The sequence below is a fragment of the Rhamphochromis longiceps genome, linkage group LG18, assembly GCF_057381845.1.
Source record: "Rhamphochromis longiceps isolate RC_006_pf linkage group LG18, R_longiceps_female_GT1.1, whole genome shotgun sequence".
NCBI lineage: Eukaryota > Metazoa > Chordata > Actinopteri > Cichliformes > Cichlidae > Rhamphochromis > Rhamphochromis longiceps.
Genome location: NC_140574.1, coordinates 10,769,849 through 10,795,634, shown reverse-complemented (window position 1 = coordinate 10,795,634; position 25,786 = coordinate 10,769,849). Strand labels below are relative to the sequence as shown.

The 25,786-nt window shown below is 40.4% G+C and overlaps 1 protein-coding gene across 2 annotated transcripts; it reads left to right on the top strand.

Annotated features, from left to right (window-relative positions):
- The first annotated feature begins 1,542 nt into the window (after window positions 1-1,542).
- On the top strand, window positions 1,543-24,238 carry mppe1 (metallophosphoesterase 1). Of its 2 annotated transcripts, XM_085389077.1 has the most exons (9): window positions 1,543-2,099; window positions 2,228-2,336; window positions 4,266-4,369; window positions 9,187-9,267; window positions 14,258-14,366; window positions 14,704-14,784; window positions 21,236-21,358; window positions 21,606-21,746; window positions 23,362-24,238. In XM_085389077.1, the coding sequence occupies exons 1-9, from the start codon at window positions 1,849-1,851 to the stop codon at window positions 23,545-23,547; spliced, it is 1,185 nt and encodes a 394-aa protein (XP_085245203.1). In that variant the 5' UTR covers window positions 1,543-1,848; the 3' UTR covers window positions 23,548-24,238. The 2 variants fall into 2 exon arrangements, with proteins under 2 accessions (XP_085245203.1, XP_085245204.1); XM_085389078.1 differs by lacking the exon at window positions 9,187-9,267.
- Window positions 24,239-25,786: the final 1,548 nt, after the last annotated feature.

Here is a 25,786-nt window from a genome sequence, read left to right as displayed (position 1 = left end):
ACCTCAGTTAAGCCTCACATATTGATAAAAATCATTGATGTCCTGTAATTTTGGGTGGTTTCATGTGAAATTTTGATATTTTTCTTACACAACTAATAAGCAGTGACAAGTTAAAAAACAAAAAACTAAAACATGACTGGAGCTACAAAAAAAGGAAAGAATTCCTGACTATCAGATTTAAAGTTTCAATCCCAATCGTAAAAGTATGACTACAAATGATGTCTCTACTGAAACCAAACTAGTTGACCCCACAGGAGAGGAGGAACTGAAGGCAGGCACACCTTGGACAGGTCACCAAAGGATGGCAGGGCTGAAAATTATCAAAAATGTTGACCTACTTCATTATTATTAATGCATGAATGCTAACTTGTGTTATTAATAATGCATTTACCTTTGTGGATGTTGTGTGTGGTTGAAATGTTAATATCCGTACTTCTATTCTCCAAAAGTTGATTCTGTTCATCTGGACGTAGCGTTTTCAGTGGGAGTAACGTTTCGTCACTCATCCAAGTGACTTCTTCTGTCTCAGCTGACTGCAGGTTTCCTCAATCTTATAAACAGTACATTTGCATAATGACTGAAACCACCACAACTGAAGGAACAATGGTTCCTTCGTCATAATACAGGAACTGACCTCCCAGCCCATTGTTTTTTGTGGATTTTGTAAATCCCCCCGCCCAAAAAAAAACAAAAAAACAAAACAAAAAACTGCCAAATCTCAGTTTAACCCTTGACAGTCCTAATTTTTCTGTTTAAGCTTAGAAGCAAAGTCACCTCCTGTTTGTAAAATTCTCTTTCACTCCTTATGGCTTACATAATAGATTCGAAGTGAGAATTAGACTTTAAATTGGAATAACATTTGTATTCTCGTGTACTAAAATTGCTTTATTATTTTATTAATACAGTACTATTATATTATGTTATTAATATCAATGTTTAGTTACCTTTGCATGAATATTGTCCTTAATGGAGATACTTTTTATTTTCTTATTGAGTACATTTAAGAGTCTGTACTTTTTCATTTATACTTGAGTAAAGAAATTGCTTCAGTAATTCAACTTTTAGTGGAGTATTTTTTTTAACACTGGTTTTCTTTACTTAAGTAAAGAACGTATTTATAAGTTTGATGTTATTTTGCCACCTCTGGTACTCTATGATCATATGTGACATCTTTCTTTTTGTTTTCAATGGCACAGGGCAAGCTGGTGGTTTATGAAATAATACTCTGATAAATTCATTAGCTGAAAGACAAGTTAAAGTTGGTTTATCATTAATGTTTATGGTACTCCTATGGTCAGTTTATTATCACCAATTAGCCTACAGTCTTTGGACTACAGGCATATATATATAAAGGCTTGACCCAGTGTGGAGCCTGAATCCAGAGGTATTTAAATTAGTTCCAAAATAATTTAAGTTTTAGAAACTTTCTGAACCTTAAGAAAGCCTAAATATATACTATATACTGTACTACAGAAAGCATGGAGTTTTTGTGTCCCCTAGATATCGTGTCACCCGTTTTATTTTGAAAACGCACACCGGATGTGTTGTTTCCAGCTTAACGCATGAGAGCCTACGACTTAGAAACAGCGGCTGGCGGCTGCTCTCTCTCTCTCACTGCTTTCCCCTTGAAATCAAGGCGCATTTTAAAACTTTGTTTTTCTTTCTCTTATTTTCGGAATCAACCGGACTCCACGCGAAGCCTGTTTTTATCCAGATGAGCTTGCCATGAGCATCACGCGGCTGGAGACCTAAACCGTGGGGTCTGGACGAGGTGAAGATGCCTCATGGACCGCTCCATCACCGCCAGTGCGCCAGTTCAGGGCATCCCGAACGCCGAATAACAAAGAAATGCCGAGGTTTAGCGTCAAATGGGTGGTTGCGGTGGTGCTGATTGGGGTGGTCGGCGGCGCCTTCTTCTTCTGCGAGTATCTCATCTACTTTCCGACCATCCTCAAGTGCGCCTGGCCGAAGATCAGCCATGCTCGCGGCGGAGAGGGCATCGACGGCCACTCGGTGGACTCTGCGGTCCGCGCTATGGTGCTGTCGGACACGCACCTCCTCGGAGCCGTCGGAGGACACTGGTTTGACAAGCTGAGGAGGTAATAATTCATTTGCATGTATTCTCATATATATTTGCCCTCCATCCGTCCGTCTGTGCCCGGGGCTCTGCAGGAGTGATTTGTAAACAACAACATCCAATAACGCTGACTTGTGTCCAAACGCGCAGGGAATGGCAGATGGAGAGGGCTTTCCAGACCGCTCTGTGGCTGCTCAGGCCCGAGATAGTCTTTATTCTCGGGGACATCTTCGACGAAGGCAAGTGGAGCTCGCAGAAGGTAATGTAGAGCTCCCTGTTTTTCTTCTTGCATTGCTCTGCACCCCCCCCCCCCATTATGATAATTATGATGGTGTTCGAGTATGTGGATGCAGAGCAGAAGCTCTGTGTTCTCTGGTCATAATAATCCTAATCTTATTACCATCCGGGCCCAGAGGCTGCAGGTTTTTGAGGAAAACAGCTGCACCAGTTATCCTCTTAGCCCGCCATGGTACATCCATCCTGGTGTGTTGGGGGGGAGCTTCTGGGAATGCTCAGAAATCTATTACTGGGTTATAAAATGGAATCTGTCAAGACAGATAGAAGCAAGTGGAGCGAGAGGAACACAACACAAAGCCTCAGACAGTAAAATCTCCTCTAATCTACTTTTCCCTCCACCCACCCACTCGCTGATTCCTCCTCATTTTCACTCTTTGAATGGCAACTCTTTTAATTTGTATTGTGTTAAAACAGGAAGGGCCTGCGTGTTTGAATTCACGCTGAGAGTACTGAGACTTGATCTGCAGCAGGTGAATAGATCAGTCTGTCATTTATTTCTTTTGCTGGCTAATCATTTGCCTCATTTGTGTCTGAGGAGTTCCTCCTGCAGCTTAAGAGGACATCTTGAAATTAGTTATTGTGGTTAGAGAACTGGCCACAAGGGCAAAGGTGTTCAACGTACAGTGGTATGAAAGAAAGAAAAGCATGATGATTTTAGCATTTGTGGTTGATTCACGACGTGACTGGCTTCCACTTGAAGGATTTAGAGCTTGCACACAGAATAAAATATGCTAAGAGTAATAAATGGTGCAAAATTGTCCCCATTTTGCTCTGCTAACAGTCCAAAACCCTACTTATTTAAATTAAATCAGTATAAAGAGTAATATAGAAACAAATTGGCACATTTCAGACCCCAAATTCAGGAGCCGTGTTGGATGTTTGCTTGATGAATGACCAACAGTTCCATAACCATTCATTCTGCGAGCAACCTAACTGATCAAATACTTCATCGTTTTGGTTGTAGCCTCAAAAATTGTCCCACAAAGAAAAGCTATTCAGTGTAAGCAAAAAGAAGCGTGTTCTCAAATATCATTCACCAGTTTTAAATTTGCAGAGCAAGAACGTCTAAAAATGTGAAGCTGCGCTCAAATATGTTTGGTTTCTTTTCTGTCGACAGTCTCACTGTTTTGAATGAAAATCAAGGCGAGGGTGTCGTATTCGCCTTACAACTGACTTTAAAGATCACTCTGTTAGTGAAATAGTCTCCTATTTGCTCATTCTGCAAATCTACCAAGTGTTTATTTTGTCTCAAGCCTCAGAAATTGACCAAAAACCAAAAGATATTGAACATATGGTGTTAAAAAATGAAGAAAACCAGCTTATCGTGAAATAGAAGAACTTGAAAACGATGATATTTGGTGTTATGTGCTTGATTTACGATTTGTTTGAGGCATCTTCCTTCACTCTTTCTTCTGTAAATGTTCGGAAAAACTGCCGGCTTTGTTTATCCGACAGTCAGACAACCAAATATTGTTTAACTAAAAATTACTAAAAAGAATCAAATCTTCTGCTTTTTTAATCCAAATACTTTCCCACACACTCATTAATCCCCTAAATCACCTAACTGATTAATAAATAGTTACATTTAGTTTGAAAATGTGGCCAAATCAGAGATGAAAACTGCTCCAAATTCCCACATCCTATAAATTCTATAAATAAGAGACACGACGTATGAAACCCACAGCACTGATGCAATTAAAGGCTGTTTCTGTGTGCAGTTTCAGTCCCGCAGAAGCAAAACTGAATCTGAATGAAAGCAACTCATCTCAGCCGCCCGTGAGGGCTGCTGGGCGACCCTCAGAGATCCCATTAACGCTTGTGAGCTTCTTCGGGGAGTTTTTCTTGTTTGAGGCCTGAAACTTCAGCTGTGTTCGTGTCGTTCTCTCCGCAGCACTGGGAGGACGACGTGCGTCGCTTCCACAGGATGTTCAGACACTCCACTGACACGGAACTGGTTGTACTGGTTGGAAATCATGACATCGGTTTCCATTACGAGTAAGCACATTCTGTATGCTATTGTTTTTCAGTTTTCATTACATAACCTTTACTCTGCGACCGGTTGATCTGGTTTTACTTGGCCTTTGCCTGAGGGACTTCTCTATTAAGCACAGGTTTTACCTCTGACTCAGTATGAACGATTTTCAGCGCTATTCTTTGTTGCCCTAGTTACAGAAATACCTGCCTCCTTGAAAAGTTTTTAAAGCAAGAGAAACATTAAATGTGGCACCCAAAAAAGTCTTTCCTACTACTACACCGCACAGCAAGAGGACTTTGTCTACATTACATAAACTGCAAGGAGGCGATTGAATATTTCCATGAGGCAGTTTTAATAAGACAAAGCAGTGGCTGGATGCATCACATGCAGTCAGGTCTGAAGCCATCGCTGGAGGGTCTTTGCTTTGTCTTGTTGCTGTAGCAGTAATGTGGTGCTTTCACCGTAGTATATATTAACAAGTCACATTAAAAACTAAGAGATTTACTAATATCGGTGTTAAAGGTAGTGTTTTTATTGGAGGCAGTCTCACATTTCCGTCATGCAGCTTGGTAATACAGCAAGCGTGTATTAATCCACAGATGAAAATATTCAGCAACAAATACACTGCTTGAGTATTGTTTGCTGGAAGCTACAGCTGTGCCCAGCTGTTTCAAGACAGTACTGAGCTGTAAAGAGGGAGGTTTGTGCTACATGTTAAATATTGACAGACTAATGAACTGCTGGTATTGTTCGTTTAGGGTTAGGTTCACATCAACCCATTTGTATAGTAATTCCATCTGCACGACCAAATAGAAATATTACAAGAGAAGAACTATGGAGGAATAACAGGCAGCATCGTCTACTTTTTGAAAATAGTCTCTTTTGGCTTCTGGCTAAAATGCAACTTAACCCCAACCCTCTGCGGTTCACTGGAGATCTGATGGATGTTAACACCAACGGCAAAACAACAGAAAATTCAATGTCTGATAAACCGAAGCAGAATGCATTTTCAGATACATTATGCAAAACACAAAGTGTCTGTAAAAATAAGTGTTAAAAATAAATAAAATCAGTAAAAAGATTACATGATTATATTGATAGCAGGTTGGATAAAAAGAAGGAAGGAGACGCCACGTCTCATTGAAGTGGAACTGCAGTTATGTAGTGCTGACCAAGAACATTTACCCAAACAGCACTTTTATTTTTTATACTTTAAGCGCTTAATCTACCTCACATCCACGGCTGCTTTAGACTCACCAGTTATTCTAACGTGCATGTCGCTGGGCACAGCCAGATCATGCAGACTCCACACAGAACGGCCTTGGGAAGGTTCAGCCTTCTTGCTGTGAGGAGATGTTGCTAACGGCTGCACAGAAGATCTTGATTCTATAAGTCTTATCTTTAACGACAAGTTATTTCAGAGACTATAAAGAAAAACAATCTGCATCTTCTAGGTTCTTTGTGAGATCAAGTGCATGCAGTATTAGAGAAAGGAAAACCAGCAATTCCTTATAAGCAAAGAACATCAGGGAGGAAGAAGTCCTGATGACCGGTTAGGGAATGAGGGGAAAACAAAGGTACAACACACAGAGACCACAAACAGCAAACAGGACAAAACTCACGCCACAGCAGAGGGAAGAAAAAACGTTTATGACATTATTCATAATAATTAGATAATATAATAGCAGCATATAAACCAACTCCATATGGAGTGAAGAAGAAGTGTTCAGTGTATCATGGGAAGTCTTCCATGCATAACTTATGGATGGCTCAAGTTCACCTGATCTTGCTCTAACTAAAGATTTTAAACATGCAGTAGTCAAACCCCTGATTAAAAAACCTGCTCTTGATCCTACGGTTCTTGCAAATTACAGGCCTATCTCCAAACTACCTTTTCTTTCCAAAATTCTTGAAAAGGTAGTTTACAGCCGAATAATGGCCTTCCTGGAAAAGCAAAATGTCTCAGAGGTTTTCCAGTCTGGTTTTAAACCCTTTCATAGCACTGAATCAGCCATTTTAAAAGTTTTTAATGACATATTTTTAGCTACTGACGCTGGGGACTGTGTTGTTCTTGTGCTTTTAGATTTAAAAGCTGCGTTTGATACCGTGGATTATGCCATTTTATTCTCTCGTTTGGAGCACTGGTGGGCATTAGGGGCACAGCACTGGAGTGGTTCAGGTCCTACTTGGCGGGGCGAACTTTTTGTGTCAGTCTCGGTGACTATGTGTCGTCCTCCGCTCCCCTCTTGTGTGGTGTCCCACAGGGCTCAGTTCTAGGCCCCCTCCTCTTCTCTTTATATCTGCTTCCTCTTGGTTCTGTACTGAGAAAGCACGGCATTGCTTTCCACTTTTATGCTGATGACTGTCAGATCTATGTCCCTCTAAAGAAAAAAGGCAGATACCTTACACAGCCATTACTTCAGTGTCTCGATGACATTAAGGCTTGGATGTCTCTTAACTTTTTAAAATTCAATGATAAAAAGACAGAGGTGATGGTTTTTGGTAGCCCCACCGAGACCCCCAATGTGTATGTAGATTCCCTGACCCAGTATGTTAAGCCAACTGTCACAAACCTGGGGGTCAAAGTGGACTGTGATCTGAAGTTTAATAATCAAATTAAGGCAGTGGTAAAATCTAGCTTCTTTCACCTCAGGCAGCTGGCAAAAATAAAGCCAATTCTTTCACGGCAGCACTTTGAGACAGTGATCCACGCCTTTGTTAGCACTCGGCTGGATTACTGTAATGCACTTTATATTGGGGTCAGCGCATCATATATTAGTCATCTACAAAATGCAAAATGCCGCAGCTCGTCTTTTAACAGGCACTCGAAAGTTTGCGCACATTTCCCCTGTTTTAGCTTCACTTCACTGGCTGCCCATTTCTTTTAGGATTCATTTTAAAATTCTTTTATTTACTTTTAAAGCTCTCCATGGCCTAGCCCCATCTTATCTCTCTGAGCTGCTACAGCCTTATACACCCACCCGCTCTCTCAGGTCAGCTGATCAGCTGCTCCTGAAGATACCCAGGACTGGGCGTAAACTTAGAGGAGGTCGTGCTTTTGCTGTAGCAGCTCCAAAACTGTGGAACGAGCTTCCTTTAGAGATTAGACAGGCCTCTTCTTAATCTGTTTTTAAGTCACTCTTGAAAACCCACCTCTTTACCCTGGCCTTTGACACCACGTGAGATGTTGGTTTTTATTTTTATTTCAGTTGTTTTTAGGTGATTCGATGCTGTTTTATCTTGTTTTTGTTTTAATATAGGGCTGTTTTAATTTTATGTTTTATGTGTTTTATTTATTTATTTTGCTGTTTTCTGTTATTCTATTGTTTTAACTTATTTTCTGTACAGCACTATGTTCCTGTGCTGGGTATTTTAAAGTGCTTTATAAATAAAATTGGATTGGATTGGATAACTGTAGAACAAAATAGACACACTAAATAAATCACAATGTGCCCCTCATCGAATTTCCTGGTCATCTTACAATATTCCTTCAGACCTACACAAATCTATACAACATCTTTTAGGTGCGAGATACACCGAAAGGAAAGCAACACAAATCCAAAGAAGATACTTTGTTCAAGCATCGTTAAATTGGAGCCAAATAGTGTGCAAACCTTTGACATGTTTTCTCAGCATGCTTTTTAAACTATTGAACAGATCATTTGATCTAATTGATCAACTGTCGCCACATCCTCCCTTCAGTGCAGTTATGACACGGTAGTTTTTCTTTTCTTTATGCTCTAATGGAAGTTTCTGACAAGCACGGCTTCTCCTCCTATACGCGGCATGTTTGAGAGTGTTCAAAGACAAAACTCTGGACATCAAGCTGTCTCAAGTCCAAGTCATGGAAAAGGCTTTGAAATGGCGTTCACACGCCCCACTTTTTTATGTTGTGACCCATTCAAGCAGGGAAAAAATGGCAACTCGCAGCCCTTCATCAGAGGTGACACATTCCTGTTAGCACTTGAAAGCCAAGTTTTACCTTCTTTAAGCGTCATTTTTATCACCCCGATGATGAGAAAATGTCAAATATTTTACAAGACAAAAGGAGAGTTAAATGGCCTTAAAATTAAAGGTAATTTTCTTTTCTTTTTTTCCCTCCTTAATGGCTAATCATCTTGCAACCCTTCATATTCAGCTGTGGCCAGTTATGACAGAGCCCACTGATTTCAAAGGCCATTAAGAAATTATGTTAATATGTGCTTTTTTTGTTTTGTTGGTTGGCCCAACGTTTTCAGGAAGGAGATTTATTTGTTAAAAAAACCCTGATAAGATTTTGTAAGATTGTGGTGATATTCGGAGCAAAATTAAGAAGAAATCTAAAAAGAAATTATTAAAAAAAGAAAGCAGAAGATGAGCGATGAAGAGATTTATTTATTTCGTCACTGCCTTTGTTAAGAATTCCCATAGAAAAGTCATAAAGGAAAAAGATTTTAGCTTTTATTTTTAATAAGGTGGTTTCACTGAGGTTTTATTGTCTTTCTGGTAATTTCTTTAAACTACATTTTTTGTGATGGATTGCATTAAATTGCAGAAAAGTTGTGTTCATTGTGTCCAGCATGTAACAGCCTTCTTATAGGAGACTCTTTTCTTAATTTCTCAGGGGAAGAAAACACAATGTCATGCTTTTTTTTTTTTTAAATGCTTGGTATTTGACATGTGTGACTCAGAAATGTGAGCTTTTGTAGACATGCTCCTATGTGGTTTGATTCTAGCCGAGCAGCGGGAAGCATGCTGGCACAGCTGTTATGTAACGGTGCGTGATAGACAGGCAGACACGGCAGACTGAGCAGCAGGTTTTTGTGCTGTGGGATGAGCGTATTGTGTCTCCCTGCAGGATGGACTGGTTCAAGCTGCAGCGGTTTGAGAAGGTCTTCAACGCTTCCTCCACCAGGATCGTCACCAAAAAGGGCGTCAAGTGAGTGACGGGAGGGTGAAACATAAATGTAAACATAAAAACTGGTGACACGCCTGCAGGACAAACATGTGACTCAGCATGCGGGAAGGTCGACGGTTTAATCCCCTGAGTCGGCCTGTGCCACAGAGGTGCTTTTAGACGAGCCAGGCAACTGTTCCCGAGGTCTTAATTGTGTGTCGGGAGATTGCGCTCAGTTTTAAAAACAAAGTACCCTCCATAATATGATGGATTATAAGATAGGATGAAGATGAGACCTTTTAATATTCAACTACTGTGAAATTCTTGTGTTCAGCTTTAAACAACTTGTTACAGGACAGCTTAAATAAAAGGAGAAACGCTCAGGAAAATTAGATACAGTCTTGTTTGTAGGGTTTACCCGTCAGGACATATTAGCACGTCTTAAAATGACATAAATACAACCTCACATGAACAGCAACCTATGGCATGTTGCTTTTTTTCGGTTTATGGTGAAGTTCACAGTCAACTCAATGATAGTAAGTTGCCCTGGCCCTGTGGCTGAAAAACAACCGCAAATCGTGACTCTTCGATTGCTGTGTGTGGCAATCAGTGCGAGGCGTTTCTGTTGATATGCTGTGTGTGGGTTTTGCCAGGGGTGCTGCTTTATGACCAAATGTCCACTTTGGTTTCATCTGTCCACAGGACATTGTTCCAGAAGAGGTTTGTTCAGATGTAAACCTAAGCCATGCTGCAAGGTTTCTTTTAGGAAAAGGAAAAGAAAAAAAAAAAAGCAAAAAAAAAAAAAAAAAAAAGCCCTATTAAATATTAATAAATTGTAAAATTATAACATGTGGGAATGATTTCCTCCGGCAGTCTAATCAGTCATTTAAACATATTTGAAACAGTGCCTGTTAATAATGGTGATAAAACAAATGAGTCGATAAATGGACATTTATTAGTTAACATGGTAATTTATGGCATAAATGAAGCAGTCACATGGAAAAAGTATGGCTTCTATTGGGTTACATATATTTGTTAGGTTTGCTGATTATCAGAGCTGCCTGTGGGAGTAGCAGACATCTTATTTTAAACTTCTTGTTGGTCTTTTTTGCCACTGAAATATGGTGCGCCATTAGGCCAAGATCTAAAGAACCCCTTAGAGTCTTCAGGAAAAAGACTGAAGTCTGTAATAATTTGAAATAAATCATTAGACTGCAAGGAAAATTATGTACAAGTGGCAGAGAATTCAAAGTGACTCCCAAACTGTGCAGGACTGCCAGGCCCAGAAAATTCAAAAAGAAAACTGAAGGAACACAAATGTCAGGAAGAAATCTGCAGGTAACAGAGTTGCTTCTGCAGTCAGAAAATTGGACCTGTATGCAAAGCATGCCAGGAGAAGAGCCTTTGCTGTCCACAAACAACGGTTTGTGTGTGTGAATACGCAGACAAAGAGCAGACCTGTGGAAAAAATGTGCGACATGCTCAGAGTTAGGATGCATGTTTGGCACAGAGCAGAGACAGCCTCCAGGAGAGGATCATACCAGCTCTGAAATGTTATGGTTTGTGGCCCCTTCAGTGCCTTAGGAAATGGGCAGCTTGCGGTCATTCAAATATGAATCCTACATCATACGATGGAGTGTTCGCTGCCCTCTCATCTCCACGCTACTCCTGGGAAAATAACAGAGGCAGCCGTCAGACACACCATAATGCAGCAGACTAAACTAGGAAACCGGTCGAGAGACTAACGTGAAGCCACGCAATTATCCAGTGTCGGAGAGAGCTCCACCACACTCTCAAGTAGCTCCTCCGATGAGGCCTGATCAGCTGCAGGTGTGTCATGGTCTTCAGGTGTGGCCAATCACCTGCCAGGGCCACACCCACCAGGCCTGAAGGTGCCTGTAAACACCTGCACCCACGCACACATATCTACAAGCAGGGAGAACAGGGACAGTGAGAACACCGGACTCCCAGCAGATCGTTTTCAAACACACCGCTGTCTTTCGCTGCTCAGGTTAAATATATATGAGTCACTTAGACAACTTAAAAATGTTATTGTTTGGCTTTTAGTATTTTATTTGTTCCTAAGTAAATCCGTTTGGCTGAGATTAAAGTTATAGTTTTTACACAGCTGAATAAACGTCAAGCAGACAGCTGATTATCAGAAGTGTGAGATGCTCGAGAATATTCTCCAGTGTCCTGTTATATTTTAGATAGCAAGGAGTTTATTAAACTTCACCGAAACAATCTGCAAATTTCATTAAAATGTAATAAACTATCATCTTGTCTTTATTTTTAGTTAGCACATACCTTAAACACTTAAAGCTGTAAGCTAATGATAGTTATATAAGAGCAGATGCTGCTGGTGCAATAAGCTGAACGTTTTACATCCAATGGATGATGATCTGATTAGTCGACTAATCGCAAAAATAATCGGTGACTAGTCGACTATCAAAATAATCGTTTGTGGCAGCCCTACACACAACACAGCCTAGAATAGAACACTGAAGGCATCCAACTAAATACAACTAAAACTTGAACCATAAGAACAAACAAGGCCCTTTTTACTTCTAGAAGGAGGGAGGGGGGGCTAAATTAAAGCAACTCCTCTATAAATAGAAAAACTAAGAACCAACTGATAAGATAAAAGGCTCACCCAGGGAGATAGTGAGGAATATAAACAAGATAACATATAATACAAAAGAAACTAGGAACAAAACTCCCACATAGATTATTCTAAAACCAAAATGAATCATGAACTCACAAAAATTCAAAAGCCAACTAAGTGATCGCTGAATGCGTATTTACCAGAATTGTGCTGAAGGTCACGGTCATATTTGCCATTTTACAGGTACTGTTCTGTCAGGTATTCGCAGGAAAGGGAAACAAATGCAGGGTATTAAGTCAAACACAAGGAAAGACAGACGGTGATACAGTATGACTTAAACAGATAGGAGCTGAGGCTGTAAATAGACACGTGAGGCTAACCAGGGAGAGTGGAAACACCAGCCTAACAATGCACAGCTTAAACTAATTAAGACAATAACACAAGAAGTAGAATTAGCAACAAGGCACCAGAGAGAGCAGACTTACAAAATAAAACAGGAAGTAACTAAATGGGGACTCACATAACAGAGACGACAAAATGCAAGAAGACATTAGGGAGGCAAGAATAACGTAAAGAATCAAATATCTATTAAGAAGTCTAAAAACACTAGGACAGCTAAACTAGCCAAGCAATTCAAAAAACTAAAATTCAAGAATAGTCACGGAAAAGACTAAATAATAATGAAAACTCTCCAAAATATCTACGAAACTCACAGACCATGAGATTTTTCCATTTCCTCAAGAACTGGTCAGATTTTACTGAAACAAACTGAGGATTTTTATTTGTCATTAGTTTGTGCAATTCAGCCAACCTATGAGAACAAAACGTATCACTTTCTTTTTGTACTTCACACATTACAAAACCTGTGATTTGTGGTGGATCGAGAGCTAGATGAGCTACTACGTCACTGGCATTCTGGTTTCTTTGTGCCTCGATGTCACACGTTCTCTTGTCCACGTTCGTTTATAATTGTCATCGGTCATCATGTGTCATTTAGTATTTTCATTTGTAGAGATAAAACGGAGCTTAATGACTCCAGTATACTTCTAAAAATAATTTTTAGGCTTTAGATTTTTACAATTCTTATCACCACTTAATGATGCTGACAGTGAACCGTGGCTAACAGAATTAGAGCAGTGCTGCAGAAACCTGGGTTTAAAATGTTTCTGCACAAAAGATTTCAGACAAACTAGTAACAGGATGTGTGTTTAGATTTTATTTAAAACAGAAGCGTGGAAGTAATAAAAGATTGTGATGACTTGTGACTGTGCCAACTACACGTTCCACCTACAGGAGCTTCTCAGCCATGAAGCTCCCGGTCGGCATCCTATTACAGCACCAAGTTGGAATTCAGTGAGCTTTTTAGAACAACCCATTCTTTCACAAATGTGTATCCCCCCACTCAGGATTGTGTCAGAAGGCCATCTGGTGTAAAACTGCTAAATCAAAACATGCAGAAGTACCTGCTGTGATAAAGGAGCAGCTTTCCTATTCTTTCACAAATGTGTTTAAAGACAGACAACAAGGCTGGGGGCTTGATTTTATTCCAGCAAAAATCACCTGAAACACCTGAAAAAACGCCAATTAATTGCATTAGAACACATTAGAACGTCTCTCATAGATAGTGATAATGTGCAGTGTTCTTGTATGAAATATAATAAGGTCATAAATGATCCTTGAAACTCTCGACTGGTCACTTTAGGGTTAAAACATCCAGTAAATGCTTGTGCTCCCTGCAGCAGTGCTGTAACATATTTGCATTTGTTGCGTTACATTTACATGAGAACAGGCCTTTTGTTGTGTTGTAATATATTGTAAAAGGATCTAAACAAAAAGCCCAGAGAATGGTTATGTGCTTCTCCCTTTTTTTTTTTAGCGGCGCTGATGTAAAACGCCCACAGTGCAGCAGTGTTTGTCCTCCATGTGAGCTCTAGTTTTAGGATCTATTTAAAGCAGCTGTAAGCAATAATTTTATAATAATGTATCAAAGGTGACGTGAAAACATTGTGGCAATGCGAAAAAAAAGGAGGGCCACACATACACAGAGATTAATGCTCTGGATCCGCAGCTCGCCCTCGCCTTTACGGGCCCGGCTCATTGTTTTACTCTTCTGGTTTACTCTCATCACACGTTTTCAGCTCACCAGACAGCAGACGCACACAGTTATCCGCAAGCTGGCGAACACAGAGCCAGATATTTCCCTCTGGAGTTGGTAAAAAACAGAGAGTGAATATTGGACTTAGATTTGTCAGGTGGCCAGAAACGCAACTCCAAACTAATTCAGATGCGGCTTTGAGAACTGCAACTGTTTTCTAACAGGTTCGCCATCTACTTAAAAGCCAATGATACTGGGATGTTGTTTTGTTGATAACGATGCTTTTCCTACATTTCCTGCCAGACTAACTGAGAATCTCCTTCTCTCGTCAGTTTTCTGCTGGTGAACAGCGTGGCCCTGCACGGCGACGGCTGTCCCATCTGCCAGTCGGTGGAAAAAGAGCTGATCAAACTCTCCAGGGACCTCAACTGTTCTCTTCAGGTGGGAGGAAAATTTCTAGGAGTCTTTCGCACATTTTTACACTGTCAGCGCCTCGAATGCACTCTGCCACTGGCACTCGAGATGCACGCACAGAAAATTAAGACGTACCCGGAGCAGGTGTTTTGATCTTCTTACACATCCAGTGTTTATAAAAGCACATTAGAAGTGGCGCCTGGTTTGTGTTTTTAGTTTTTAGGGGGGGGGGGTTTCTGCACACAGCACCAGAACCAGAGGCAGTGTAGCGATATGAAATAAAAATGTTACCTGATGCTTGAGGATGCTTTGTGAGGTTGTGGACAAGACAGCTGATGAATTCTTTATGTTTTCTCCTCTGCAGAGCGCGCAGTCAGGGAGCGGAGTGATGGACGGCTGTGAAGGCTCGCAGCTCTACCCTCCCACACCCCCCATCATGTTACAGGTAAACTGCATGACTCCACTCAGACTTCATCAGAAGCTGATAACATTTAGCAGCGGAAGACGTGATTAGCCTTTTCAACACTCGCGTACCCGAGCGTACACTGAATGCGTTATCGGTCTCTGTTATGGCCCCCGAGTGGCGTCCCAGCTCTACGCTGTGGACGAAACAAAATCCAAACACCTCATTTTGTGCAAAATTCAGCTGCCTGTGCTGGATACAAAAGAAGGGAGGGAAAAAAAGTTCTTTTCCAAAGTTGTAGTCTTTTTTTTTTGTCTACGTCTCTCTTTTTGTTTTCCTAAGGGCAGAATCTCCTTGCTGCGCTCCAGCAGAAGAAAAACAACACAAAGACCTTCACAAAATTTCTTTCTACAAAGTAGTATTTCTGGAAAATATCCTCATGGTTTCATTTAGAATGCTGAAGTCTTCACATCAGCTTCAGCTATGATAATAATAATAATCTCTTCTCTGCTGTGCAGAGCGGTGCATGTCTGTCAAACTTGAGTCATGCTGGGAAGGTATCGCTTCCGGTACCCAATCTGTTTTTCAATGTACAAAAAAATCATTTTGTGTTCTTTGGTGTGCATCTGCTTTTTTTCTTCCGTTTCTATTTTCTCCGTTTCCTTCCTGTGTCTGTGTTCGCGTTTACCTTTGAGTTTGGTTCTCTGTGCGTCTTGTTGTGGTTTTACTTCCTGTTTTTGACCTATTTAATCAGCACTCTGTGTATATCTAGCTGTGTCTTTCTTTCTGTCTTTGCTGGACTGTCAGTTTTCCCTCCTGAGCTTCTTGCCTTCATCCTCTGTGCCTCCTGGCATTCCTGGTTAGTTTCGCTTTTGTGACTTTGATGTTTTCCTCTTTGGACGATGGTTAATCAGACTTTTAATTAAAGATCTTTGTCAGTTTTTTTTCATCCAGCCTTTCTATCTGCATTTGGGTTTTCCTCTCAGCTGACCCTGTAATCAATTAATATATTTAGAACTTCATACTTAATTACTGATTTTGGAAACACACGGTTGACGTTCAACATTTTATACTTAACAGGGACCTATAATGCGCTTTTCCATCTCCATATTTCTACTTTTGCTTTCCACATACCACAGTTGCAAATAATTTCAAAAAATTGGCCCCCAGTTCAAACTGTTTCTCTCACTTAACCTCGCTTTCTTCTAATTGGCTGCCCCTCACAAGCAGAAGCTTTCAGCAGGAGGCAATGAAGGGTTCAGTGGTCACAGCCAGAGTTGTCTAAGAATACCACAATAATATCACATTAAGCCAATAACAGAAAAAACAAAACTGCGTGAAGATGGAGCTCTTGGCTCACAGGGATCACTTATTCATACACTGATCTCAATATTTGAAACTGGGAATCTTAAAAAAGGTTATCAATCATTGTACAGACACTGACAAAAAACTACAGTTTTTTTATTATATATTGAAATAAATGGTGTAAAACAACCAAATAAAATTTCAGCCAAATGTTATATAAAAAAAAAATATATATATATTTGCATTTTTTGAACAGTATTTGTGATCCAGACGTGTACCAAACGTTCACGTTTGAAACTAATTTAACAACAATTTAGGCTCAACAGCTGCACATCATTTAGAGCTTTTAGGCCTCCAATCAGCAGAAAATATCTCAGCGGAGTAACAATGAATGACTGAAACGAGGCTGAATTTAAATGTTTGCATCAGCCTTAAAATACGACTTTACCCGTCCTAGTTTTCAACCAAATTTAGAGATAAAGGTGATGTTTTTTAAAGGTTAGCGATTGATCGACAAGACCCTGAAAACAGCGTCCACTGATTGCTGTGTGGTTTGCAGGGATGTTGGGTTAAGCTGTAAGTTCAACTCTATGAAATGACCATTACACGCTGCTTTACAACAGGTCTGCAACTGTGTTTGAAGCTGACATCGAACAATCTACTTAAATGCTCTGTCAGCTTTTTTTACATTTAGGAGACGTGTCTGCATAAGAGAATTAATTATCTATTTTACAAATATACGATTTAACAGAAAATGAAATGAGGTTCAAAAATGTTCGACTCTCTAATTACCTGTTTAGAAAACTCAAACTTTAATTCCATCGTAGTACAGACCTGCAGAAAATTAGGGAATATTTACTATTTGTGAACATATTGTCTGTCTTATGAAGGCAGTAATTCATAATAACACTATCCTGTGTTATAAAACTGTGGCAGTCACCTCTCTCTCCAAACCCATCAAATTATGGCATCTGATGGTAAAATATGCAGCACAAAGGTCAGGTGTTTTATGTTTTAGTTGATCGCAGAAAACAGTTGTGCCTGTAAGTGAAGCGCCCTTGAAATTGCATTAAATAGCAATAGAGATTAACTGTCATTTGCCTATGACACTGCCTTTATTAACTTTATTTTTTGAGGATGGCGGGCTGCTTGTGTGTGCAGATCTGAAAAGGACAATATGTGCTCCTTTTTGTGGCAAAGCTCAGTTTTGAATGTTTGAGAGAGACACACCACATTGTCAAAAGTATTCACTCATCCATCCAAGTCATTGATTTCAGGTGTTCCAATCACTTCCATGACCACACGTGTATAAAATCAAGCACCTAGACATGCAGACTGCTTCTTGTGAAAGAATGGGTCACTCTCAGGAGGCAATTTACAACCTGAAGAGGTGACAAAGCGCTAGATCTTTCAGCCCAATTCTACTTTTTCTACATAATCCATCATACAAAATGTAATCAAATGGAAAAGTCTCTTTTTTTAACTTGTTTTATCAGTTTTAATCTTTTAACTTTATGCATCAAGCAAAAATTTTATTATATGCAACATTCTCTGACTTGAATAAATTAGTTTAACATTTAAACCTATTTTCTACACATTCCAGCACATAAAATAAAATATTTTTTGTGTTTACACTCACTCTTTCAAATAGATGCAAGTAAAACACAGCAGAAAATCAATAAAGTCAAAGACTCAGCGGTCCTGTTGCTCTATTTTCACCTGTAAAGCAGGACTGGGGTAGGCGGAGGTTTACTCTGGTGCAGGTGTGCCGCGGTCAGTTGAAGAATCCGCGAGTTTCTCTGTGAATTTCTCATTACGTCGTTGCGCACTCGGTGCTTGCTTGGAAGTTTAGGGGTTTTTTTCGCTGTAAAAAGAAGTTTTCTTCCCACGCACGATGGACACTAATGTTTTTGTCACTTTTTATGGAATCAAACTCAAAGTAAGGTCAGTACTTCCACGCTTTAAACGCTGCACGCTCATACTCTCTCCCACAATCGATGTGATCCATTGTTGATCTGCACACAGCTGTTGTCACTAACGGCGCACTCGCTTATGTCACTGTCGTGAGACATTCTCGCAAAAAAATCACGGTTTTAGTAACGCAGTAACGCAGCGTTCCTACGGGAAAGTAACGGTAATCTAATTACCGTTTTTGCAATAGTAATCCCTTACTTTACTCGTTACTTGAAAAAGTAATCAGATTACAGTAACGCGTTATGCCCATCTCTGATGCCAACTGTGCAGTCCAGTTATGAAATTTAATAATAACAATAACAAAGTGGAAGTGAACAACAAGGAGACCACCTAAAATCACATAATGGGGTCAGTGGATGCTAAGGTGCATACTGTGCAGAGGTGACAACTATCTGCAGAGGCAGTCGCTACCAGAGATGGGCAGTAACGCGTTACTGTAATCTGATTACTTTTTCAAGTAACGAGTAAAGTAAGGGATTACTATTGCAAAAACGGTAATTAGATTACCGTTACTTTCCCATAGGAACGCTGCGTTACTGCGTTACTAAAACTGTGATTTTTTGCGAGAATGTCTCACAACAGTGACATAAGCGAGTGCGCCGTTAGTGACAACAGCTGTGTGCAGATCAACAATGGATCACATCGATTGTGGGAGAGAGTATGAGCGTGCAGCGTTTAAAGCGTGGAAGTACTGACCTTACTTTGAAACTCGCGGATTCTTCAACTGACCGCGGCACACCTGCACCGGGGTAAACCTCCGCCTACCCCAGTCCTGCTTTACAGGTGAAAATAGAGCAACAGGACTGCTGAGTCTTTGACTTTATTGATTTTCTGCTGTGTTTTACTTGCATCTATTTGAAAGAGTGAGTGTAAACACAAAAAATATTTTATTTTATGTGCTGGAATGTGTAGAAAATAGGTTTAAATGTTAAACTAATTTATTCAAGTCAGAGAATGTTGCATATAATAAAATTTTTGCTTGATGCATAAAGTTAAAAGATTAAAACTGATAAAACAAGTTAAAAAAAGAGACTTTTCCATTTGATTACATTTTGTATGATGGATTATGTAGAAAAAGTAGAATTGGGCTGAAAGATCTATCGCTTTATCACCTCTTCAGGTTGTAAATCGTGTTTTTAAAAAGTAACTAAGTAACTAAGTAATTAATTACTTTTGAAAATAAGTAATCAGTAAAGTAACGGGATTACTTTTTTGGGGAAGTAATCAGTAATTAGTTACTGATTACTTTTTTCAAGTAACTTGACCAACACTGGTCGCTACAGACTTCCATGTGGATGTTAGATTTCCCAAGAACAGTGTGTAGAGCTTCATGGAATGGGTTTCCGTGGCTGAGCAGCTGCATCCAAGCCTTACATCATGCAGTGATATAGAGCATAGTGACTATTCACGCTTCTTCATCTGGCAATCCGATGGATGAGCCTGGGTTTGGTGGTTGCCAGGGGAACGGTACTTGTCTGACTGCACTGTGCCAAGTGTAAAGTTTGGTGGAGGGGGGATTATGGTGTGGGGCTCTTAAAAAACTCTTAATGCTTCAGCATACCAACACATTTTGGACAGTTTTGTGCTTGGGGACGGCTCCTTCCTGTTCCAACACGACTGCGCATCATTGCACAAAGGTCCATAAAGACATGGATGAGCGAGTTTGGTGTGGAAGAACTCAACCCCATAGAACACCTGTCTGTATGGCTGTCTGACCTCACAAATGTGCTTCTAGAAGAATGATCAAAAATTCCAATGAACTCACCCCTAAACCTCATGTTTAAGCTGCAAAGGGTCCGACATCATATTAAACCCTATGGATGTGATGTCACTCAAGTTTATATGTATGTGAAGACAGATGAGTGAAAACTTTTAGCAATATTGTGCATCTCTCAGTCTAGTTCAATGCACTATCCTATTATGGTCATCTGTAGTGCTAAACCAAAGTTTTGTAGCTCCAAAGTTGAACAGGTAAGAAGGTAACACCTGAGAAACTTTACAAGTCTCGTTTTTTTTGGCTATTTCAACGAACAAAGGAGAGCATGATTAAAAACCTCCCATTTACATCTCTCAGTTGATACATCCTTGATTCCTCTCCTCGCTTCATAGTCCCTCCCAACAGAGATCGGAGGAGGCGATAGGGAGACACGAGAAGAGAGGAGTCGAGGCAGCAGTCGTTTGACAAAATGAGACATCCTCGCCTCTGTGGTTCATTTTAAAGTGATGCCAATTAAATCTGATGTTGGCACAACCACATCATAAATTCCTTTTATTTAGCCGACTGCTGCTGTATTTTATGATCGTAAATGTAACAGTGCAACAGTGTGACAAGATATTAGACGCTTTTCTTAATCGCACACAGGAAGGTTTGATGTACTTAAATAACTGAAACTGCATATAAAGAGGATAGCTGTTTAAAGAGCCTTTCTTTTTGCAGTATATTCCAAGCGCGTGCATGAATCTTTTATACACAACAGGCAAAGAAACACTTCCGCGTGTGCATCCAAGGATTATAGCTCCTCCAGCAAGCCTCCTCTGGCTCTCCAATGCATTTTAGGGACAGAGACATCCTTCATCATTGTGTGCTGAGATTGATTCCTGAGTCACAGGCGGGATAGAGAGGACAGAGGAGATAAAGAGGCACTAAGTAGATAAATGAGAAAAGCGTCCTGTAATTTATATACAAGATTTTAGCAGGTGATTGGTTTAATTAGTCACATGACACAGGTTGAAACTTCTGACCGAGGTTACGCCGCACACTCTGGGATCCATGCTTTATATAAACTTCCTTCAGAGGAAGCCCTTTCAACTAAAATCATCATTCAGTCCAGAAGGTGTCATGAGTGTCATGGTGTGTTGAGTGTTACGATTCAGTACTCTCTCTGTGACAGCGACTTTGACGGATTGCCCGCTCTATCTGGAAGAATTACACGTTCAAGTCCAGTGAAACGCAGAGTGGCAGGAGAACCATGTCTGGCATCGTGAAACTTTGGGGAACGTGGTTATTCTCCATGTTCCCTGTGCAAAGGACTGTTTAGACACGTGGATCACTGCAGATGTATTTATGAACTGTTTGATAGGGGAATTACGTGGCTGGGTGAAAAACTTGACACCAGAAATGCTGTTACTGAGCTGCCCCTCAGCCTGTTTCCTGTTCTTCCATGAAAAATCCGAATCCATGCACGTTTCCCTGACTGTGTGCTCCGTTCTGCAGCACTATCCTCTGTACAGAGTGAGTGACGCTGGCTGCACAGGACAGGACGCCGCGCCGCCTGAAGAGCGACACCTGCTGTTCAGAGAGAAGTACGACGTGCTGTCGAAGGAGGCCTCACAGAGAGTGAGTACTCTGCAGTCTCACCACACCGCCTCCGCTGTCTGTCTTTTTTTTTTCTTTCCTTTTCTCTCAAAGCGCAGATCTGTTCTGAAGTGTTTTCATCCAATTAAAACGGCAAACAACAGCCCGCCGTCAGAAATAGTCTCGTATAGAAACAGCCAACGATGGTGATGATGATGGTGATGATGAAACTGGTGATGTAAGGGAGCAGCAACCAGCCTCTGAAGCGGTTATGGGTTTCTCTCCTCAGCTGCTGCAGTGGTTTAAGCCCCGCCTCATCCTCAGCGGACACACCCACAGCGGATGTGAGGTTCTCCATGACAACAAGTACCCAGAAATCAGCGTGCCATCCTTCAGCTGGAGGAACAGAAACAACCCCAGCTTCATCCTTGTGAGTGAAAGCAAAATCATGAACTTTTTACAGTGTGCGAATTAAAGTCGGCATTTTTCAAACAGCAATAGATGAAAAATAATCGAATTAATCTGTATTATAGAGAGAGATTATTAAGGTTGCCGGATGGCTGGGCTGTTTCTGTGTGGATTGCCTTTTCTCTCTGTTTAGCTGCCCAGTGCACAACCTTACTGTTATGGTTCAGTCTCAGTGGCGTACAGTAGTTTTTGGCCCCAGCAGATATACTTTGAAAGCCACTGCTGAGCATGCAAACACTGTAAGCAACTAGCTGATGAACACATCAGAGAATTTAGCAGCTGTGCCAGATGTTTCCCTCAGGAGAATCAATAGGGATTGAGCAGTTGGTTACAAACTACATCTGGCACAATATGAGGTTTTACTTCACAGTTATAGAGGTAAGAAATATACATATATCAACTATAGATGTCTATAGAAAATCCATCCATCCATTGTCTTCTACTTATACTATTCAGAGTTGTTGTGGGGGCTGGACCTATCCCAGCTGTCATGGGGCGAGAGGTGGGGTACACCCTGGACAGGTTGTTACGCTCATCAAATGCAGCTCTAATTCATTGCAAGTCAAAATGACCCTCAACTCCCAACATCCAGCCACTGTTTTGAATCTAAATGGGCTGTAGGCGTGTATGTGAGCATGAATGATTGCTTAGGGCAGTGGTGATTTGAACCCCCTTTTGACTCCATGGCTGCCTTCATGGTTTAGATTCAACAAGGTGCTGGAAAAACTCTTCAGAGGTTTCAATCCGAATTGGCACGACAGCATGACAAAGTTACTGGAGATTTGTCAGCCGCGGATCCGTGATCCACAACCACGTTTGCATCAATTTCACTTCCACCAAGGAAGGAGGTGAAGATTTTGAATCTTTTTTGTGAGAGTGTCCTGAGCTGACAAATGGCATATTAAACCAAACCAGCACCTCAAAGTTCAGGTTTGAGTTATTGTTCCAACATATTTGAGAAAGAAATTATCCTGTTTCTTCTTTTTAAAAACTCAAAATCCCAGAAGCTACAAAATCCTGATTCCAGGTGAGAATATGTCCCTGACTATGTGCTCTGTCCTTTGCTGCTCTGGAGGCTTTTGTTTGAACTTGATTTAAGCAGAAACTCTTAAAATAAAGTTAAGAGGAAAACAAAGATAGCATTAAACTAACATGATTTTGTCCAATATCTGTGACAGAGAAACATTCAGAACAATGAGGACACGCAAACTCCCCGAAACCACCTTATGTCAGGCAGCAGTACTTAATAGTGAGCTAGAATCAGGTGGCCTAAATTTGATGTTTTTCTTTCATACAAATAGTTTCTTAATAAAGTGTTTAATTATATAGTAAACAATCTGCTGAGGTGAGATTCTGTTGAATCTGTTGTTCCTTTGTTTACAGGCTATAAAAAAAACTGATTCATTCAGATAAAAAAAAAAATAGGAAGAAAGGAACTCAAAATGAGCTCCTATTTTCAATCTTCGGAGGCCCTCTGGTGGACGAAGACCTCTAAGCAGCCACCTCTGCCAGTATAAACATTACTCATCACCTCTAACTCACGTTATTTCTCACTTCTCCCCCCTTTCTTCTCCCAGGCGACGGTGTCACCGAGCAGTTACACGCTGTCCAAGTGTTTCCTGCCGGAGGAGAGCACGGTGATCAGCGTTTACTGCTCGGCCGGCGCCTGCCTGCTGCTGCTGTTCCTCGCTCACTGTCTGTGGATGAAAGGCCTGCTGCAGTGCCTCAGCCTCTGCCTGCTGGGGAAACACAAGTCTCTGTGAACTACATTAGCCACAGCCCACCGGTACAGAGCCATAAGCTGGTAATTTGGTGTAAGTTGATGTGAGGATGCTCTGTGTGGACCAAAAACAACGACAAGAAAAAAAAAAATCTGTCTGCACAACCTTGATTTGTTTGTCCGGGTGTTTAAAGGCACTGTGAAGGACATTATATGATTTTTAAATGTTTTTAAAGGACTCAGAGTTAATCACTACTGGTACTGATGATGGCGATGGTGATGTTAGAGCCTGTGACGGAGGCCCAATTGTTCTTACAAATCATCAGTTTTAACTTCCTCGGAGGAAAAGTAACCGTCACTGACTTCACCGCTGAGTGAGAAAGTACGCATGCGTGGCACGGGTAGCACAAATCAAAGGAGTAAATATGTAAATACTAACTGTCCCTGGTCTGGTTTAAGGTGGTGAAGGTGCTTTAAGTCTCTTCTCTCTGATGTTACCTGTGAGCCGATGTGAACGCACACTGATCATCTCACTCAACTCTGAACACTCTTCGTTTCTGTCGTCGATGTCAGATAGTCCATCCGGGTTCCTCATTGTTTTTATGACGCATATCAGAGAAAAAACAAAAAGATATTGTTGCTGATTTTCTGTGCCAAATGTTTGTGAAGGTTTTTTGCCAAATCGTTGGAACGTTTCTGATGAACTGTACATAATAAATAATCAGAATCTTAAAGCCTGTTTCACAGTTTTCTGGTGGACGAGGGAGGATGTTATCACACGCGACAGACGAAATCCTTAATATATAGGTACAAATATTTTATGTTTGCAGATTCATGTGAAATAAAATATAAGAAAATCGGTTCAAAATTTGTTTTCATTTGGGGTTTTTTGCATTTGGTTTGCTTGGTTGTTTTTTATTTTAGTCATTTTATAACTAAGAAAACAGCTTTTAGCAACAGTATAACAAAGTACCTTCATTTTTTACTTTAATAATGTGCAGGATTAATCCACTATGTTTATTTTATATTAAATTATTCACTATTTATTGATTGATTGGATTATAAATTCTATAGAACAGACCTTAACTCTGACCCAGTTTCATCTTTTTAGCTGTGGTTAAAAAGATGGTTTTGACTCTAGAATACTTTGGTATACAGACTTGGTCAGCCTAATGACTGCTGGTGCCCGGGTCCCGTAGCTTCAAAACAAGCCTGAAATCATCATCATGATGCTTTTCATTACACTTGAATGAGATCTTTGTACTACTATGCTGTGCTTTATTTCTGCCAGACGTGGCGCTGTACTTTATGGCCAAATGTCCACTTTGATTTCATCTGTTGACAGGACATTGTTCTAGAAATCCTGTGGTTTGTTCAGATGCACATTTGCAAACCTCAGCCATGCTGCCAGGCTTTCTCCTGGAATCCTCTCCAAACGAGCCATACTCTAATTGTACTGTCATGAACTTTAACATTTAACTTGCTAAATGATGCCTGTAGAGTCTGAGAGTCATTGCACCGTCTGAGGTTGGGGTGAGTTTGCTGGAATGTCCACTCCTAGGAAGATTGAGAGCTGTTATACGTTTTCCACTTGTGTATAAGCTTACTGACTGATCAAATTGTTTTTAAATGGTTGTGTGACTGTGTAGGCTCTCAGTCATGGATATGATAGTCTTGAGAGCTTGAAAAGAAGTCACCTGGACTTCTTTAATTTGTGAAGAAGTTTTGCCTCACCTGGTATTTAACACCTTGGTGGGGTCTGCTCCTTTGTTTAAGTCATGCTGAAGGTCGTTGGCCCACTATTAATCATGTGACTCCCCCACGAGCCAAGGTGTGAAAAAAGGCATGGGTAATTACCATTACCGGGCCAAAGCTGTGAAACCTAACTGCCCCAGCCCACCTATAGCTATAGGGCTTTGGAGTCAGCTGAGGAATTGTTGTAGTTTTTTTATGAATTTGTTAATTAGCATAAAAGAAGGAATGTCTGGTTTATTAGTAACTTTAAAACTTAAGTACAGAAAACTTTATATTTACCATCTTCTTATCTCTTACTTACAGTTTGGCAACTAATGTCACGGATTTAAATCAGTATTTAAAATTTCAATCATCTCTTCTCTCAACACTTTGTTCTTATCTCATAGTAAGTGGATCGAGTTTTTATCATCAATCATTTCAGGTTTTGAATGTGTGATTTCAGTTTTATGGTAACAATACATTTTTAAAAATGTCACATGAAAACTCAGAACTAGCACAATATTGTTGTCCAATTCTATGCATTCCTA

Bases quoted from the DNA above. Each gene is read 5' to 3' on its own strand.
- mppe1 (XM_085389077.1), top strand. From the start codon at position 1,849: ATGCCGAGGTTTAGCGTCAAATGGGTGGTTGCGGTGGTGCTGATTGGG. The intron at 4,370-9,186 runs GTAAGCACATTC...GTCTCCCTGCAG, and splicing joins GACATCGGTTTCCATTACGA to GATGGACTGGTTCAAGCTGC. The intron at 9,268-14,257 runs GTGAGTGACGGG...TTCTCTCGTCAG, and splicing joins GTCACCAAAAAGGGCGTCAA to TTTTCTGCTGGTGAACAGCG.